Raw genomic sequence first — 19,041 nt, 5'->3', positions numbered from 1 at the left:
TTCGTTGCTATTTCTCAATTCTGATGAAAAAAAAAAAAAACAACACTGGACACCTGTCTCCAAATTCAAGTACAGCCTACAAGAAAAATCTTACACTAAGATAATGAGTCAAGAGCTTTCCAATTAAGAAAAAAAATACCATAACTAGATTAGATTAAATTCTGATTAACAGTTAAGATTAATGAAGATTGCCAAATTACCAAATGAGACATAGCTATTTGCTTAATGCTACTCTTTGTGACATTATATCGTAAATATAAATAATAAATATAACCTTTATATAAAAATAAATATAATATACTTTAGTTTGTGACTTTGTCTATAGCTCAGTGGTAAACAGCATGTCTTGTATGTCCTAGGGTCCATCCCAGTACTGTAAAAAAGAAACAACTCTTTAGTTTGGCTATGCTTGAATATTTTAATAAATTTTGGGGGGGTGATTGATAGATCATTATTTTCATTTTTCAAAAATAGGTATGTTCAAAACTAAAGGTTAATAATTCAAGATGACATGGTCAATACAAGGACTGCTCCAAGTACATACAGTACCTCTATGAAAAGTTAGAAAAATTTTAACACTTTGAAAGATACAATAGCTTTATGGTCTATGAAAGGGGAGAAGGAAGCACAAAGGGAGAGAGAGGAAGATGGGGAGGTAGTGGCAAGAGAAGATAATGTGGGAAGAAAGACAACAGATCACATTTTTTGTTACATGCAGAATTTAGAGCTCTATGTACATATGAATTCATATGATATGAAAGCAGAAGGAAACACCTTTGGAGGAAGGAACAGAACTAGTAATAAAAAGGAAGGAGGAGGGATGGGGAGAGGGGACAAATAAGAACAAGATTCAGTGATATATTTACAAAAATATTGTAATGAAATTCCTTATTTTGCATATTAAGTTAGAAGAATAAAATTTTTAAAAAGACAGTCCTACCTAGTCACCATGCCATCACCTACTGGAAAGGCATATGAATTACAAAGCATTCTTCAGGGTCAGATATATTAAAATTTATCTGCATACCTAAGCATAGAAAGTGGTCATAAGAAGCATACGTGAATTATAGTGTAATAAATAATCCTTTGCATGTTCCTATTTTTGTGTGTGTTTAAAGTCTAATTCTCTAGTAAAATGCCTGAGATGACAGATATGCCAGTTCCTCTGATCTGATCATTATGTACTCTATATAGCTATTAGAAATCCAACTACCCAATATATATGTGTGTGTGTGTGTGTGTGTGTGTGTGTGTGTGTGTGTGTGTATAAATAATCAACATATGCCCATTAAAAATAAAAGATTAAAGTCTACTTTTTGATCCAGATATTATTGTGTTTTTTCTAAGGGAGCTCTGCGACCATTTGTGGAAGGGCAAGCCATGGCTGGGCTCCAAAGATCTTATTCTTACAGAGTTCAAACTCTTGCACCTCCAGCTACAAAGGATCATGGAGCAAGGTTTTCTCTGGAAAGGTCACCAATGTGCTGTATAGTAAAATTCACTAGAATGCTAGAAAAATGCAGGCATGCCAAAGTAACCCAAGCCCGCAGCCATCTATAGGGGCCAACTGATTAACACCCACAGCACAGTCTTGGCAGCAGTCTGTTGTGTCTTCATTTTGTGGTTGCTACAGCTTGCTAGAAGAAGATGTAATGCATAAAATGAGGTATCAGCTCAGTTCCCTCAAATACCAACTCAAAGAGGCCTAAATCTTTCAAATCATTCCCTAAAGTCCCCCAAGCAGCAGAAGCAGCAGAACAAAAGTACTCCTAATTGAATTTGTAATTCATGTTATACCTAGCACGTATGTGATTAGGTCTTATACACAGCTGCTTTGAATTAGTTTTGCCCTGTTTGTATTTGTGCTCAATTGCCCTCTTTTATTGCGCTTGATTTTGTAAGCTATTTCATATGCTTTCTGGATGCAGGCAGAGTGTAAATTCTGAATCAATAATAAACAGTACATCCAATTTATGTACAATTGGCTCTTTTATATGCTTCATGTACAGTTTATAGCACACTGGGGCCTCTTATAAAATCAATGTGTATTCTACACTTAGGCCCATTTTATAGGACTTGGAACAACTTTTCTGTCTTAAATATTTACAGAGGCTTACAGCTTTATACTGGCTTTTACCATGTATTTGTAGATATATTTGCAGTTTACCTGGTGTGATGTCCTTGCTCAGGAACACAACTTCCAGTAATTATGCTCCTATAACCAAAAACAGTGCCATGAAAACCCACTTTATGAGATTCTTCTAACATTCTCGGGTGAAAGAGATGTAGAAAGTTTTTCAAAAAGTGGCCATATTGCCATGGGTGTATTATCTATCTCAGAATATAGTGAGCCAAATGTTAAACTCTAACTTGCTTCTTTTTCTTTTTTTCTATTCAGTGCACTGCTGTATTGCCAGCTTCCTTGCTAAAGATATAGTAATGAATTAGGTGTGGAAATTCATGGTCGTATCAGCCTAAAGTAAATAATCGGGAAGGCAATTCACTTACAAACTCCTTTTAGTATACAAGAGAAGAATCACTATTTATCTTAACATCACTTTCCTTTATAATTTCATTAAGAAAACAACAAAATTCTATTACTAAAATGCTTTTTAAAAAAATCTGTCGAGACAAGGTTTCTCAGTGTAGCTTTGTAGACCAGGTTGGCCTCGAACTCACAGAGATCCATCTGCCTCTGCTTCCCAAGTGCTGGGATTAAAGGTGAACACCACCCACCCAGCTCTAAAATGCTTTTTAAAACACTACTTAAATGATCTCACTCTCTAACACATTCTAAGAGTCTGTAATACTTAAGTTGATAGGTTTTTACTGGATTCTAAACGTGGTTTCTCACTATATAAAACCTTGTGATGTGAGAGCTTATATATCTAAAAAAAAACACAGTCAAATTTTTCAGGCATTCTAAGTGCTGTATTATAAGACATGTATCATATAATATCATCCAGTACTTAAAGTGGTTTAATTGTCATACACAATCAGTCTATGATGTTGTACTACATTGGATAAAAGGCCCTGCTATTGCAGTTTGAATGAAAATAGCACACATAGCCTCATAGGAAGTGGCATTATCAGGAGGTGTTGCCTTGTTGGAGTAGGTATGGCTTTGTTGGAGGAAGTAGGTCATTGGGGGTGGGCTTTGGGGTTTCAGAAGCTCAAGCCATACCCAATGTCTCTATCTTCCTACTGCCTGCCTATCAGGATTTTGACCTCTCAGCTCCTTCTCAATCACCATGTCTGCCTGCACCAATTAAATGTTTTCCTTTATAAGGGTTGCCATGGATATGGTGTCTCTTCACAGTAACAGAACATTGACTAGGACATACATTGCTAACATAGACTGGAGTATTGCTGTGATATAACTAACCTTGTTTCTTGGCAGAATATAGACTTTGGATTAGGAAAGCAGTGGAATGCTTTAAGCAGGGTTTAATGGCCCATACTAGTAGAAGCATAGAAGACAATAGTGCTGAGGGTGATTTGAACTGTGGGGGCCCCGTTAAAGGTTTCAGAGAAGAAAATTAGTATGTCACCTAGAGACCCTTCTTGTGATATTTTGATGAGGAATATGGCTGCTTCTTACCCTTGTCAAAAAAAATCTGTCTGAGGCAGATTGAAGAGTTTTGGATTAACAGCTTTGGCAGAGGAGATTTTCAGGCAGCTTAATATTGACTGTGTTGCTTGGTTATTAGTGGCCATACTTATGCAGATCTATAATGAAAAGGGGCAAGTTGAGCAAGTAAAAACAGAAAACATACAGTTTGAGGAGAAAAGGAGCACCAGGAAGTGTAATGGAGCTAAGTCCAGTGCTCAAGGAGATCAAAAGCTTAAAGAAAAGGGATGGTGACTTCAGGGTAAGACCCCACCCAGCTAAGCTTCCAATTTGTGAAAAAGAATTAAAGAAAAGCTTAGGGTCAGGTGTAGTAGTGTACATCTTTAATCCCAGCATTCAGGAGACAAAAACAAGCAGATCTCTGAGTCTGAGGCCAGCCTGATCTACAGATTTATTTCCAGGATAGCAAAGCTTAGGCAGTGAAGGAAACAATCAAAAATAGAAAGCTGGTGGAAATGAATGTATTTGAATGAGAGGGCCGTGTTCCAACCCCAGCTAGCAGCTGAATTTGGCAGCTTCAGCCACATGGTTCTGGCTTTAGAGTCAATGATAAAAGAAAGAGGTTAGCCAGACAGTGGTGGCACACGCCTTTATTCCCAGCACTCAAGAGGCAGAAGCACGCCGGTCTCTGTGAGTTCGAGACCAGTCTAGTCTACAATAGATAGTTCCAGGACAGCCTCCAAAGCCACAGAGACACTCTATCTAAAAAAACCAAAAGAAAGAAAGAAAGAGAGAGAGAGAGGGAGGGAGGGAGGGGGAGGAGGGAGGGAGGGAGGGAGGGAGGAAGGAAGGAAGGAAGGAAGGAAGGAAGGAAGGAAGGAAGGAAGGAAGGAAGGAAGGAAGAGGTTATGGAATCTCCCTTCATGACTAAGGAAAGCCCCTGAGTCCAGTCAGGTGTCAAGGATGTCCCTGAATGGAGGCCTAGAGAGGCATTGTGTGAAGCTATGAAGATGAATCATGGATTGCCTTAGAGACAATGTTGGAGATGCTTGAGCCATGGGATACCTGCTGAGGAAAGCTGCTAACAGGATGCAGACACAACACAAGAGAAAAAAGTGGATTAAAGTCAACAAAGCTGAAAGGATTTGGAGATTTGAAGACCATTTTGAACATCAGACATGGAGATGCAGAGTTGGGAGTTTGTCCAACTGGTTTTTTGTCTTGCTTTGGTCCAGTATTTCCTCACTATGCTCCATTTCCTCCCTGTTGGAATGGTAATATATATCCTGTGCCATTTTATGTTGGAAGTATGAGATTTGATTTTTGATTTTGATTTTTACAGGGAGATTACAGTTAAGAGATTGCCACGAGTCTCAAAACAAACATTACACTTTTAAACAGAATCTAGACTGTTATAGACTTTGGGGACTTTTGAAGTTGGACTAAATACATTTCTGCATTATGATATGGCTATAAGCCTTTGGGGGCCAGGGAGTGGAAAGTGGTGGTTTGAATGAAAATGGCCACCATGGGCTCAAAGGGAGTGGGACTTTTATGACCAAGACACTCTTTCAAGCAACTTCTCAATGTTCCTAGGTTTATTTTCTACTGTTAGAAGAAAATTCAAGAAATTCTTAAAACGTGCTGCTAGGAAGGCAAAGTAAAGCTCTTTTGGAAGTTCTACAAAAAGGACTCACTGGTGAGAGCTGATAAGAAGCCCATTAACTGATGTGCTTTTATTCCATGTGAGACTAAAGTGAATTTTACCCACCCATCCCCCCAAAAAAGGTCCTGGAGATCTTGTCACTGGTTAAGTATATTAAAACAAAAGAGGCCATATATATGTCAAGACCAGCACTTTCATTAGTCCAAGCAGTCAGGCAGAATATGTTATTTTCTACTAAGAGTAAGACAAAGAAGAAGGGAAGAACAGTAACCAAAAATGCTATATTTACCTCAAGCCTGATAGGAGGAAAAATTGGGGTCATAGAAAGTACTAATTGAAGTTTGTGAGAAGGGTACCAACTTGATTTTGAAATAAAAAATTCTGTGCTGGCTAGGCATTGTGTGGTTCATACCTGTAGTTCCAGAACTTGGGAAGCAGAGGCAGGAAGCTCACCAGACCCATAAGTTCCAAAGCATAGAGTGCAAACCTGTCTCAAAAATTCAAAACAACAGAAAGGAATATCTTTACGGCTTATGCTTAGGTGTTTTAATAAAACAATATCACATTGTTCTTTATACTAAGGAACATGTTAGTGAGGGAAATAAATGATGGAAGGATATTAAATGTAGATCATAAATGCAGATGATGTTTATCAAAGCAGATTAACACTAAAGTTCCTTCTAATGTAAGCACTCAAGAGACAACTGTTAGAGGCAGGGTTTAGAGAGTGAAGACTTCTCCAACTTCAAGAGACTGACAGAGCACAGGGTTAAAGGAAGCCCTTCCTGACTTTCAGGCCTTGCTAGGCAAGTTTTGTTCACCAGGTAGTTTTTATTCCCTGACTCCAGCTTCAAAAATCCCAGAAGAGAACAGGTAGAGATATTGCAGGGGAAAACAAAAAGGTACTGAAGTTTTGAATTTGTTGTTATTGTTATTATCAGGGTCTCATTGGGTAGTCCTGGCTGACCAGAAACTTCCAATGCAGCCCAGACTTGCCTCAAACTTGCAGTAATACTGTTGTCTTTGTCTCCCAAGAGCTGACATTACAAATGTACATTACCATGACCAGCTCATGGTTGGAAATGTAGTCAGTTGATTCTGATGAGCAGGGCTCTATGCATGTCCTTATTAGTCTCCAGGCCCACTGACTCATTTCAGAGGTATTCTGCAAAGCAGTAGGTATTGATTAGGAGCCTCTGTCCCTGATCCTGTGCTTGAGGGAAATGAGGTAGGAATCCTTGTCCTTGGGGACCAATAATCTCTTTTATGAACTCGTTAAAACAAAAGGCTTAAATGGTAAATGTTATAATGCTTTGGAAGATGAAAATTACTAAGTGCTAGAGACAAGGCTGAAGATTATTCTCATCTGACTTAGTAATGCATTACAGTTGCCTTTTAAATTTCAAATTCAACCTTGTTTGGATTGTATATAGTTTATTAATTCTGAATTGTCTACTACATTTGGTTAATGAAAGCTGGATGGATTTGAATCTCCTATTTCTTCACAACTGTTGGTAATATCATCACATGTGGGATATATTTTCTTTCCCAGTCAGTGGTACCTAGTTAAATATGAAACATAACTGTGTATTATAGACAAAGTCATCAGTCATATTTTCTGAAATTAGCATACCTTCCTGCATTACATTGGTTTCCATTATGTCTGCAAAAAGAATGCTGAGAGAATTAGCTTTTAACACAGTGAATACTATGGCAAAGCATGTGGTAAAACAAATAACCCCACTCTCAGTTTTGTTCTGGCACCTAGGTACCTCATTTACCAGCTTACTCAAATTCAGTCTGATTTTTAATTTGCATATCATGAAAAGTGGTCCAATAGTGTTGCAGAAATTTAGATATTTTTCTTTTGTGAACTTACATGAGGAAGTGAATAGGGGGGTTGTTTCAGCTCCTTTTCTTCAAGGAAAAATTACAAAAGCTAGCTGAACAAATGAAATCTGAATATCTACCAGAGTGTTAAAAGTAAATACAAGATGAAGCTGCCATTTGATACAGAAGCAATCATAACAACTGTTCTTTGCAGAATGGGTACTCATACTGCTTTAAACAGAAAATACATACCTCAGTTGCATTTCAACTGCATGCATATTAATCATATCATACAGAAGCTCAACCAGATGAACTTTAAGCGAAAATTATCACGTTTCCAAAAATAATTAACACAATGTAATAACTGCATGTGCAGAGAGGTGATTGAGAATGAGGAAAGATATAGTTGTACATTCATTGAAGTCTTACTATGTAGACTACAGGAACATATTCACTGAAACAAACAGAAAAATGTAGCAAGGTATTAACAATTATTATTTCTCAATGGAGTGCTAGAAGACTTTCGTTTGATTTTTTAGAAGATTTCTTGTTTCCTCATGTTCTCAGAAATTAGTACAGCTTCATTATGCTGAATTTTTGTTTGCTTGGTTGCTTGAGATGTGGTGTACTGAGACACTTGGTTATTCACAGTGAATACCTTGTCAAAGCATGAGGTATCTGGATCTATCATTTATCACTCTTGCTAAATGTAGGTATCATCCATGTGATCCTTTGAACAGGTAAGGAAACTGTTTTTAGCACAATGCTCAGCAATACAGCAACAAAGCAAATGCCCAATTTATTTTTAAATAAAGATGTGAATTTAAAATTCTTTCATATTATAAATAGTATTTTGTGAATCCATGGAAATCAAACCCAACAAGAAAAGACATTGAAACCAGAACACGATGAGAGGCCTGCTCAAAGATAGTAATGTCAGCCCCCATGATGAGACTGGGTAAGGGTCACTGCCTGCTAGGTATGTGTCCTATTGGGAGTTAGTAGTAAGAATGTTACTGTCTTAAATTCTATTTTAAACTCTAGACTCACTGTGGTATTACATGAAATAATAATGTAGCCATTAGCCAAGTCCTGTTGGTCAGCTATGGAAAGGAAGTCTATGTTTTTTCAGTGGATTTACCTTACTAATTGTTGTTTTGTTTAGAGAGGATTGCCTGCCTGAGCTTTCAGCTTTCCTGGATGATGGGGTATGTAGTCAAAATTATTTGGGGGGCGGATGCCAGGTTGGGATTAAATATGTACTGCCCTTTAGGCTTTGGTTCTAAATTTGAGGTTCACTGGCATGGTTCAGAAAGGGTATTTATTACCTTTCCTTTTATATTCCTGAGTCTGCGGAGGGGCTGGGTGGACAGGGTACTTTCTGTTATCAGATGTCAGGCCTGAAAAAAAGACCTTTTATTTTTCTCTTTGTTTTGAAAAACCTCTTTATGGCAAGAATGTTCAATGATGTTATTGAGATTATAGCCAATTTGTATTGGGTTAGGAGAATTTATCTTTATCTTTGAAAATGTGTTCTCTCTTGAGTGTTTTTCCTCTTAGGATAAAGGTTTTTTTTTTTTCTATTCTGCTGTCCTCTCTCTCTCTCTCTCTCTCTCTCTCTCTCTCTCTCTCTCTCTCTCTCTTCTTTCTTATTTCTTCTTACCTTCATGGTGCCAAGGAAGTACTTCCTTAGGTGGGAGGGTTTCATTTTTGAAAAACAGACCTCTACAAAATAGAAAATATATTTTCCAGCTATATTACAGCCAATAGGCTAATATGTAGAATATATAAAGAACTCCAAACTTAAATACAAAAAGGTCCCTAGCAATGAACAAATGGGCTAATGAACTGAACAGACAGTTCTCAAAAAATAATTAAAAATGGTAAATACTTTTAAAAAAATGTACAACATCCTTAGTCATTAGGGAGATGCAAATTAAAACTGCTTTGAAGTTCCATCTCACCCAAATAAGAAAAATCATCAAGAAAATAAATGACAACAAGGGATGATAAGGATGTAGGGAAAGGACTTTTATTCACTGTTGGTGGAATATGTGTGTGTTTGCATTTATGAGAGAGAGTGTGGTTATAGGTCATGAAACTCTAACTGCATTAGAGTGGAAAAGGAGATATTAAAGAAATGTATCGAAGAGGTTAATAGAACACATGAGATGTGAAAGTGAAAAAAAGGATTACTGGAATCAGGCATGGGGATGAGGGAGAGGAGTAGATGAGGAAGATTAGCCAAAATTAAGGATGGATAAAAATGTCATATTGAAATCTATTACTTCATATAGCAATTTAAAAGCAAATATTTTAGAAGATGGAAAGATGGCTAAATGGTTAAGAGAATTTTCTGCTTTTTCAGAAGGCCTGGGTTCAGTTTTCAGTATACACATTGTGTTTCAAAACCATTGATAATTCCATTTCCAGAGGATTTTATGCCCTCTTCCTCTCATAAAGTGAATAAATCTAAAAAATGAAAAAAACGAGTTTTAAAAATAGAAGAAAGACAAGGTGGTACACATGTACAATTGGAAGACTAGAGAGACTGAGGCAAGAATATTGTGAGCCCTAGATTAGCATGGGAAACAGAGCAAGATACTGTCTCAAAAACAAAATAGACTTATAGAGAAACACTACCATGGCCACAAGTTTTAATACCACTGGAGGCCTTCCATGGAAAGCCCTTTTCTTCCCCTTTCTTTTTAAAAGTGCACATGATGATGATGACTCTGTGTGTGTGTGTGTGTGTGTGTGTGTGTGTGTGTGTGTGTGTGTGTGTGTGTGTGAGAGAGAGAGAGAGAGAGAGAGAGAGAGAGGTGCCTTCCAGCTTAGATTCTAGGGATCAAGCTCAGATCATGAAGCTTGTGCCTTTTCCACTGTTAAATAATTTGTTTTATAAAGTTAGATTCAAGGCACCTTTCCTTTAAAAGCCCTTTCCTTTCCTTTTTTCTTTTACAAAAAGAGGGGCTCTGGAATACTTTTGCAAAGGACACAGATTTGGTTCCCAGTACCCACATGATGGCTCTCAAACATGTGTAGCCCCAGTTCCTGAGGATCTGCCACCCTCTTCTGGTCATCAAGGGCACTGCAATACATGTACACAGATGTACATTCAGTCAAAACATACATACACATAAAACACAAAATCTTTTTAAAAATAAACATCTAAGCACTGGGAATAGAGGTTCGTGCCATTAATCCAAGCACTCAGGAGGCACAGGCAGGTGGATTTCTGTGAGTTCAAGGCCAGCCTGGTCTACAGAGCGAGTTCTAGGACAGCCAGAACTACATTGTGAGACCCTGTCTTGGAAAAAAAAAAAACATTTTAAAAGAGCAAGGCACGTGTGCCTGTAATTTCAGCATTTTGGAGGTGAAAAGTGGAGTATAAGCTTAAAGACAGCCTTAGCTGCACTGGAGACAAGCTGAGGCTCCATGAGACCCTGTACCATAATCCAAAGCACAAAACAAAACAAAAGCACAGAGAATAAAATACAAATAATGTTTGGGTGTACTTCTACCTCTTGAAGAGGTCATATAATTTTTGTGGTTTTTTCCACTTTGTTGTGGGTTGAGATGAGTTGGCCAGGAACAATATACATTGTCTCAAGCAGTAGAGATCGGGTAGGTATGTAGATGTAGCTTAGTGGTAGAGTGCTTGGCTAGCACAGTAAAGCCCTGAGTTCATCTCTAGAGCAGAAACAGTCTCTGTCTCTGTCTCTGTGTGTGTGTGTCTCCTGTGTGTCAATCTCTGTCTCTGTCTCTGTCTATCTCACTGTCTCCTCTGTCAATCTCTGTTTCTCCCTCTCTCTGCATTTCTGTCTCTGGGTGTGTCTGTCTATCTCTCCCTCTCCCTCTCCCTCTCCTTCTCCCTCTCCCTCTGTCTTCCCCCGGGGTCTGTGTAGTCCTGGCTGTCCTGGAGCTTACTATGTCGACCAGAGACTCTTGCTCTCATTTTATTTTTCCTTCCCATCTTTCCCTTCCTTCTTTCTTAATCTCTTCCTCATCTCCCACTGGAAAAAAGTATCTAGAACTTTGGTAAACGTGGGGACATCTTTGTTGGCCAAAAAGAAAAAAGGTTTTAAAATTCCTATGTGTGCCCTACCTTCTTTCCCCTTTCTAATTCTAATGCATTTCCCAAATGGCTATACCACCCAGAACGTACCTGATCATGTCTAAATACACTTACTTGTTTTGAGAAAGAAAGTAGCGGCCTTTGTTAGGTTGGGGGTGCCTTTCCTCAAATGGACATTCTGGTATTTGCTTCTGTTTCTTCCCTACTTTTTCTATCTGCCACTCATTTTTTAAAAGAATAATATATTAATAATAAAGCTGTTAAGTTTGGATGAATGTGGCTCAGTTCCCACTAGAAACTGTTTTTTTTTTTGTTCCTTCTTTAAAAAACTGGTCCAGTAAGATGGTTCAGTAGGTAAATATGCTTACCAACAACCATGATGAGTAGAGTCCAATCCCTAGGACTCACATGATATAAGGGGAGAACTGACTCCCTAGAATTGTCCTCTGAGCATTAAAGGCGCTGTGGAACAGGTTTGTGTGTATGTGTGCATGCGTGCGCACGCGCACACACATACACACACACACACACACACACACACACACACACACACACACACACAAATAAAATTGCATTTTTAAAATATATTTTGGCAGCAAAGTTCATGACCCTTTATGAGGCGGGGGCATTTGTATTCAAGAGGAATTAGTTTTATTTCACTAACAATAGCCCCTCCACTATCACATGTTACATTTGGGGAGGTAACTTAAGGTATAAAGTGCTTCTGGTGCAAGTATGAAAGCATGAGTTTCATTACCAAAACCCACATGGAAAGCTAGGAGTGATGGAATATACACGTAATATCAGTGCTGGGGAGACTATCTCTCAAGTGTATCTCGAGTGTATCTCGCTGACCAGGCAGCCTAGACTAATTAGCAAGCCTCGTCTTCCAGTGAGAGATGGAAGCCTCATAAGCTCACAGCAATTTTACACTGTGAATAGGTTCTTGGGGCTGGCGAGATACAGCATAGATATTAAGAGAACCTGCTGTTCTTTCAGAGGACCAGAGTTTAATTTCCAGCACTCATATCAGGTGGCTTACAACCATCTGTAGTTCCAGCTCCAGGGTATATAATGTCATCTTCAGGCCTTTACAGGCAGCTATATGCACACAAGTGCATACATGCACATACACACAGATGCTCACGCACACACACACGCATACACACACATCTTTAAAAACTAAAATTTTTAAAGAGACGACTAGGCAATTGTGCTTTCGTCACCTGGGAGCAGTTGTTATTTCTTTTATTTTTTCTTTTCCCTGGAAATTAAATGTTTATCAGATCAGGGACTCTTTGTTTTACTATTTACTTATTTTTAAGTGAAAATGCATGGGGCTAGATCCACATATGTAATTCTACCATGCTGGAGGAAAAGGCAAGTAGACTGGCATGAATTTGAGTCTAGCTTTATACACAAAACAAGGTTCAGGCCATCTGGGGCTACAGTGAGACAATGGAGAGGGAGAAGAGAATGATATATAAAGAGACAAGACATTCCATTGATGGGGGATTTTGAGAGTATTTACTCTTTAAAATACTTCCCATTTTTTACATGAAGTTAACCATTAGGGATAGGAATGAATAAAAGATGTTTTTGTTTGTCTTTGTTTTTGTGTGTGTGTGTGAAATTAAGAGAATCTTTTGATAATTTTGCAATTCCCTTCTTTATGTGTTTGTGGGGGATATCAATTCATTATCTTGAAACTGAAGGATAATATTTTACTTTTCCTTGTCTTTAAAAATTACAGATGTGCTGGGCAGTGGTTGCACAGGCCTTTGGGAAGCAGTGGCAGAGAGATCGCTGTAAGTTCAAGGCCAGCTTGATCTTCAGAGCGAGTTCCAGAATAGCCAGGTCTGTCATACAGAGAAACCCTCTCTCAAAAAACAAAAACCAAAAACCAAATAAATAACACCAATTTAAACAAAAACATGTATTTCACGTATCGTGGGATTAGCCGTTTTAATGTGCACAAGTTTGTGGGTTAGTGTGTGTTCAACCAGCAGCATTAATTAAGTCTCAAACTTTTGCCCCTCCTAAATGAAGTGCCTCTCTGCCCTTCCTCCTGACAGCTGCTCACCTCCTTTCTGTCTTGAGGGACTTGCTTGTCTTGGACATCTCTGGAACCAGAAGAAACAATGTTGGGAGCTTTGCTAGGGAGCAACTCAGAGGCAGCTAGAGATTTCCTTCAGAGGACTGGTTTTCACCTCCATAATTTGCATTAAAGAACAGGCATGGGCTAAGGAGTGCACACAAAATGTATAAATGCCATGATTTTTTAAAGAGTCCAAATACTGTTTAAGACAGTTTCTCCTTTTCACTTCCTTTGTGGGACTTGATGATGGCTAAGAAATTTTTTATAAGTTTTGATTAGAGATCAATTTTAATAACTAAGGTGCTTGTATCTCTATTTTTAATAAAATACTCATACATTGATTTTTTTTATTTTGGGACTAAAGTTTATTTGCTTTGATGAGGATGGGACATCTCCCTGAAATATATTGCTTTCTTTATTTTTTAATCCTTACAATTACTTTTTCTTCAAGGAGGCAGTTATAATTTGTGGGCATTGGCAATGTTGATCACTTTGTCCCTTTCCATAGCAGGATTTCTCTTTATTGCCCTCTGGACCCCTAAGTGTCTCTGAGATGAATAGAATCTCACACTTCTACTCTTTTCAGGGTCTTGCTCTATGCTAGCCCCTCTGGGAGCACCAGAAGTGGAACAGGAATCATTACTTTGGAAATATGTCAGCTCTGTCTCTAGATAAATGAGGATCCTATGTGTTGCACAAAACAATGTATTAATATTATAAAGGCTCCACAACATATAAATTAATCAATAGACACTCTTAGCTATCTGGCTTTGTCTTTGTCCTTAGCTATCCTACTGCCTTCTTCAGAGTAGTAAAGAAGTCACCAACACAGAGGAAATCATTCTATAAATTGTAAAGTACCATACTAGCAGAAAATATTTTGCAAGCCTTCTTACAATGCTCTTTGGCCTCCATAGATTTTCCCCTCTTCTCAGGAGATATTGTGGGAAAAGGTTCTGTCCTTCGTTTTGGACTACAGACCTTCAGAAGCCCCAGCTGGAGATCTTTATAAATACGTAAGAATTATACATTCAGAAAGAAAAGATGCACTGACCAAATACCTCATTATTTTTTCAAGTACATTCTGCAGTAAATACTCAGGAGCTCTCAGAATATACCAAATAAATGGTAAAATAACCTAAGAGGAAAGAAAGTAATTTCATCCTGACCTTCAACAGGTTAAATATCTGAATCTGCAACCCTAAAGCTGTTCGTGGTTACTGCAGATATTCTGTGCACTCAAGAAAAGCATTACCCCTGAAACCAACAACATCACTAGTAGTCTGCTGCTGCTGAGATAAAGACACTTTTAACATTTAAAAATTGCTAGTAATATTTCTCTTAATCATATTTTCAATGCCAATTATGAATATTAGTAAATTGACTTCTTTTCTTTCAGATATATATATACATACATATATACAAATTCATATATACATGTCTATTATATATATATTGGAGTATTTAATATATTATTAAATTGACTTCATTTCTTTAAGGGATATATACATGTATATATCTATATCAGGCTATTTAAATAAGCATTTAATTCTCATGTTGAACTGATGAGAATTTATTTTTATTTATTCTCAGCAGCAATCTCTGTGTTGCTGGAAATGGCGTTGATAGGTTCCAAGCTTCAGCAAGTGCTTATTGAGCAAAATCAAGGAGTACTGCATTGCACCAGTCATTGAGAAAGATAATCCCTACTTTTGAGAAACTCAGAAACAGGTAAGCTAATAAAATAATCAAGTAAAAACTTTCCCAATATTATACATGATAAATGTTTGCTATTTTGGTGGTACCAAACCTTAGTTTAATTTTATTTTATTTTCAGAAAATAATAAAAATTATTTTCTCAGTAATAAACACACATAATGATAATATTTGGAAAATTCTGTGTTTATTAGGAAATATGTGCCCAAAGCATCAGCTCTGTGGGAAAAAGCTGTATTTTTATAGCTCTGGGTGAAGGTAATTACTGCATAGTCATTAACAGGGATCCACAAACCCATCCACCCACAAATAAGTCACAAATGTGTATTTCTCCCCACATTTTCATCAGTCACTCATACTGTGTGATTATAATTTTATAACTGCTCAAAATCCAGTAAATCAAAAATACAAAAATACAAACCATCTTTCTTCAGGCACAAGTGAGGAGAGAGAAACAACTATGATCCACTTCATATAAGTCCCAGGCCCCCCAAGAGAGTCATGATGTCATTAAAGAACCAATTCACACATCCTTACTTACATTTCCTGCCACCAGGTGGGAGGCCAAATCGCATTTCCTGAGAATCAGAACATTGTAAAAGGGGGGGGAGAAGATAGGTTTGGTTCACAACCTGTGACCCTGGTAGCTACTGCAAAAGAAAGCATGAGCCTCCTTTTAGCAGTCTCTAGTGTCTGCATAGAACTGCAGCTAGTAGGTCCTGAAACCTTACCAAATGCTCCAAAGAGAACAGAGTACAGGAAAATGGTGGTTATTTATTTGTTTGTTTATTGAAATACCAGCTAGCAATATTACCTGGGAAAAACTTGCAGTCATATTCTCAGCCACTTTCGTTTGCCTCTTTCTTCTTTTAAATTTACAAGCTAGTTTCATGCTTGCTTTGAAGGATTTCTTTGGAAACTGAGACTTGAGATGGTGTGTGTGTGTGTGTTTGTGTTTTTCCAAGATTTCCTCAAGGAGGCAGTATTTGAGAACACACTTACCCCAGCTAACAAGACAATCTATTTGTATTGAATGTTAAGATGCAAGTCAGCTATTTGTAGGTGCCACTTGCTTGAAATAATGCAGAAGAAAATGACCCTATCACTGAATATCAACTGTTGCTAACTGCACCAGAGGGCAATTGCATATCTGCATGGGAGATGTTGAGGAACTGAATTCCTTATCGATGTGAGCATTTACCTACATCTTTTGCATCCTTGGAATCTGCAGGAGCCTTTAGTAGTTTATTTACAGGTCCTTCCTGATGGATAGTTAGGGTTCCTAACTCCATTCTATAGATAATGGGAGTTAACAAATGCCTGACTCTTTTGAGGGTAAAGTCAACCCCCTGGGGTCTTTGTCTCCTATGAATGCCGTCTCACATCAGTGAGGCACCAGCCAGTATATGTGGATCTGCACAATATAAATGAAACTACCCTGATTCCCTTGCCTTGATCCTCTATAGCTGGCAACAGACATTTTCCAGTCAAGCTGGTAGAATATTCTTTCAGAGATAAGGAATGATTTTCACTGGGGATTGGGAAAAGGGGTCCTGGCCCCCAGTCTGCCTTCCTGAGGCCCAAGGGAAGATGCCTTCACAGATCATCCAGGTAATTACAGAGCTAGGCCAGTTATTCAGCCTGGTTCCCAAATTTCACTCAAGATGGCCACGGGTCAGGTGATTCTTGCTCATCTCCCACTCACCAGTTTAGTACAAACCATTCTAAAGAGACAACAGTTAGCCTTGGGGTTAGGATGACCTTCCTGGTTAGCTGCCCACCATCACTTTCTTGAAATCTCACCGAGGAAGGGTATCTGCTGGAAGGTTAAAGAGCCATCCCTGATTTTTTAATTGTCCAGGTCACTATCACTGCATTGTATTTATTTAAATAAATTTCCAACCTTTTGTCTTCTTTGAAACTTTCACTGCAGACTTTATCACTGCAGATACCTGGCAAGCTATTTCATGATGCCAGTTCTACCCCCACACCCCTGCAGTCTGCATTCTACAAGTGTGCAGTCCACAGCAGTAGGATCCCCAAGACATGTCCCTAGCCCTGCCAAGCAGCAGGATGGGGCTGTCGTTGTTGGCATGTCGTGTTTATTTGCTTGTGAGTTTTTCTTAGGGGGCAGCAAAAGTGAGGCACTATCGTAATTTTCACGTTTTAGATTGTGTGGACCGGAGAACGGGAGAAAATCAGATAGATGGGAGGTAGACATTGAAAACCTTCCTCCCTCCTCTAGCTTCGATTGGTGCCAGAGAACCCTTCATTCATATCCCCCCCCACCCGCCCCGAGTTAAGTGCAGTGTTTCACAAGGAATTGCTGTAGAGCGGGAGAGATGAAAGTTGCGGTTCACACACTCTGCTCACAAAACCCAACTCGTGTTTTCACGTCTCTAAACACAGACTGCAGTACTATTCCAACTGGTCCTGGCTCGGGATGACAGCTGCCCGATTTGTGACGCCTTGCGTCTCTGTATCACTGTGTTTGCACCTACCTGCTGGTAAATCCTGCAGACAGACAGAATGGTGCCTACAACACACGCATGCTCTCCCCCTCCTCCCAGCTAACCTTGCCCTTCCCCTGCAGTGCGCGTGGGCGCCGCCCTTCCCCTCACCTCTGCCTGGAGTACCAGGGCCCTGCAGTGGACTGAGGCACCAGGGACCTCCCTAGAATACCTTCAGCTGATGTGCCCCCTCCTCCTCAGTGGCAGGGAGGGGGCCCAGCAGGCAGAGGCTCTGCAGCTTGGGCCTCTGCGGCAGTGACTATGGCAGAGGTGTATCCCATTTCCTTCCTCCCTCAGTGTCATCCACTTAAGTACCTTGAGCCAGCCCCAAATACTTCAGGTATCTTGCGTTCCCTGGGGGTGCCTCTCAAGGCTTTTCTCAAGATATAGATGCCCACTGCACTGTCACTTCCTCCCATGGGGGAAACAATTCTGACTCCCACTTCTGCTGTCTCCTCTTTTCCTAACCCCAAGCAGCTTACTCTTTTTTTTTTTTCCCACATGTTGCTTCCCGCCTCCCAACCACTTCCCGCTTCCCTAGGCTCTCCCATTCCTACATCTTTCTGGTCAGTGAGTGGCAGCCAAATGGATGCAAACTCCATAGCCATCCGACCTCACCTTGCCGCCCCCCCCCCCGGGGTTCTTTTTCTTACCTTTATTCTGGACCATGTTATTTGCGGTCTGGGCGATGGCACTGGAGATGGCTTTAGACCTTTCTCTGCCGCGATCAACTGAAGCTGCAACAGTTGTAGTGCTAAACTCATCTCTGGACTCTCTGGAGTTAGCTCAAGGCAGAACTCTGAGGCCCTCTCCGTGGCAGGTTCTGGGGCTGACTCTAGGGCTAGCCCTGTGTCACGATCGGGGGTAGGCTCTCTAGTCGGTTCAGGGGCCAACTCTAGGGTTGGACCTGGGGCAGGTTCTGGGGTCGGCTCTGGGGCCGGCTCTGGGGCAAATTCTGGGACCGGCTCCTGGGCCGGTTCTGGGACAAGTTCTGGGTCCGGCTCTGGGTCCGGCTCTGAGTCTGGTCCTGGGTCCGGCTCCGGGGCCGGTTCTGGAGTTGATTTTGTGTCTGGTTCTGTGTCTGGTTCTGGAATCGCCTCTGGACAGGGTCCCAGAGCAGGCTCGGGCTCAGGTTCTGGTTCTGGTGGAGGAGCCGGCGGCGGAGGAGCCGGCGGCGGAGCGGGAGGCGGCGGCGGCTGCTCCGGGGACTCGGCCGCCTGCTCTCCATCCTGAGGCTGGGCAGTGCCCTGGGCCGCCGAATCTACACCGTCCATTTCAGCACGCCGTCTGGGGTCCAGGCAGCCAGCGCCCCTAAAACTGGAAGGCTAAAGAGCCTTCAGGCGGTTCGCCCACTCTTATCTGACATCCCTTTGCAGGGTGCCAAACTTTGCACCCGCTTCGCTCCATGGCTAGCGCAGCTCTGAGGTCTAACCCAGGGGCGCGCAACGTCTCCCGGAGCTGGAACACGCCCCTTGGTGAGCGCACACCTCTTCGTAAGCAGCTACGGGTTTGATGGGCGGGAAAGAGTAAGACTTGAGAACGCGACTGGGCAGAGCGCTTGATGACCTCTTA

The 19,041-nt window shown here is 40.2% G+C and overlaps 1 protein-coding gene across 1 annotated transcript in view; it reads right to left on the bottom strand.

Annotated features, from left to right (window-relative positions):
• Dgkk (diacylglycerol kinase kappa) overlaps window positions 1-18,743 on the bottom strand; it is a 120,824-nt gene extending 102,081 nt beyond the window's left edge. Inside the window, exon 1 of the mRNA XM_027433118.2 lies at window positions 18,123-18,743. Within this exon, the coding sequence (XP_027288919.1) occupies window positions 18,123-18,743 (621 nt within the window). The remainder of the gene's footprint in view (window positions 1-18,122) is intronic.
• Window positions 18,744-19,041: the final 298 nt, after the last annotated feature.

The sequence above is a fragment of the Cricetulus griseus genome, chromosome X (genome assembly GCF_003668045.3).
Source record: "Cricetulus griseus strain 17A/GY chromosome X, alternate assembly CriGri-PICRH-1.0, whole genome shotgun sequence".
Taxonomy (NCBI): Eukaryota; Metazoa; Chordata; class Mammalia; order Rodentia; family Cricetidae; genus Cricetulus; species Cricetulus griseus.
This window is presented reverse-complemented; position numbering and strand designations above follow the sequence as displayed.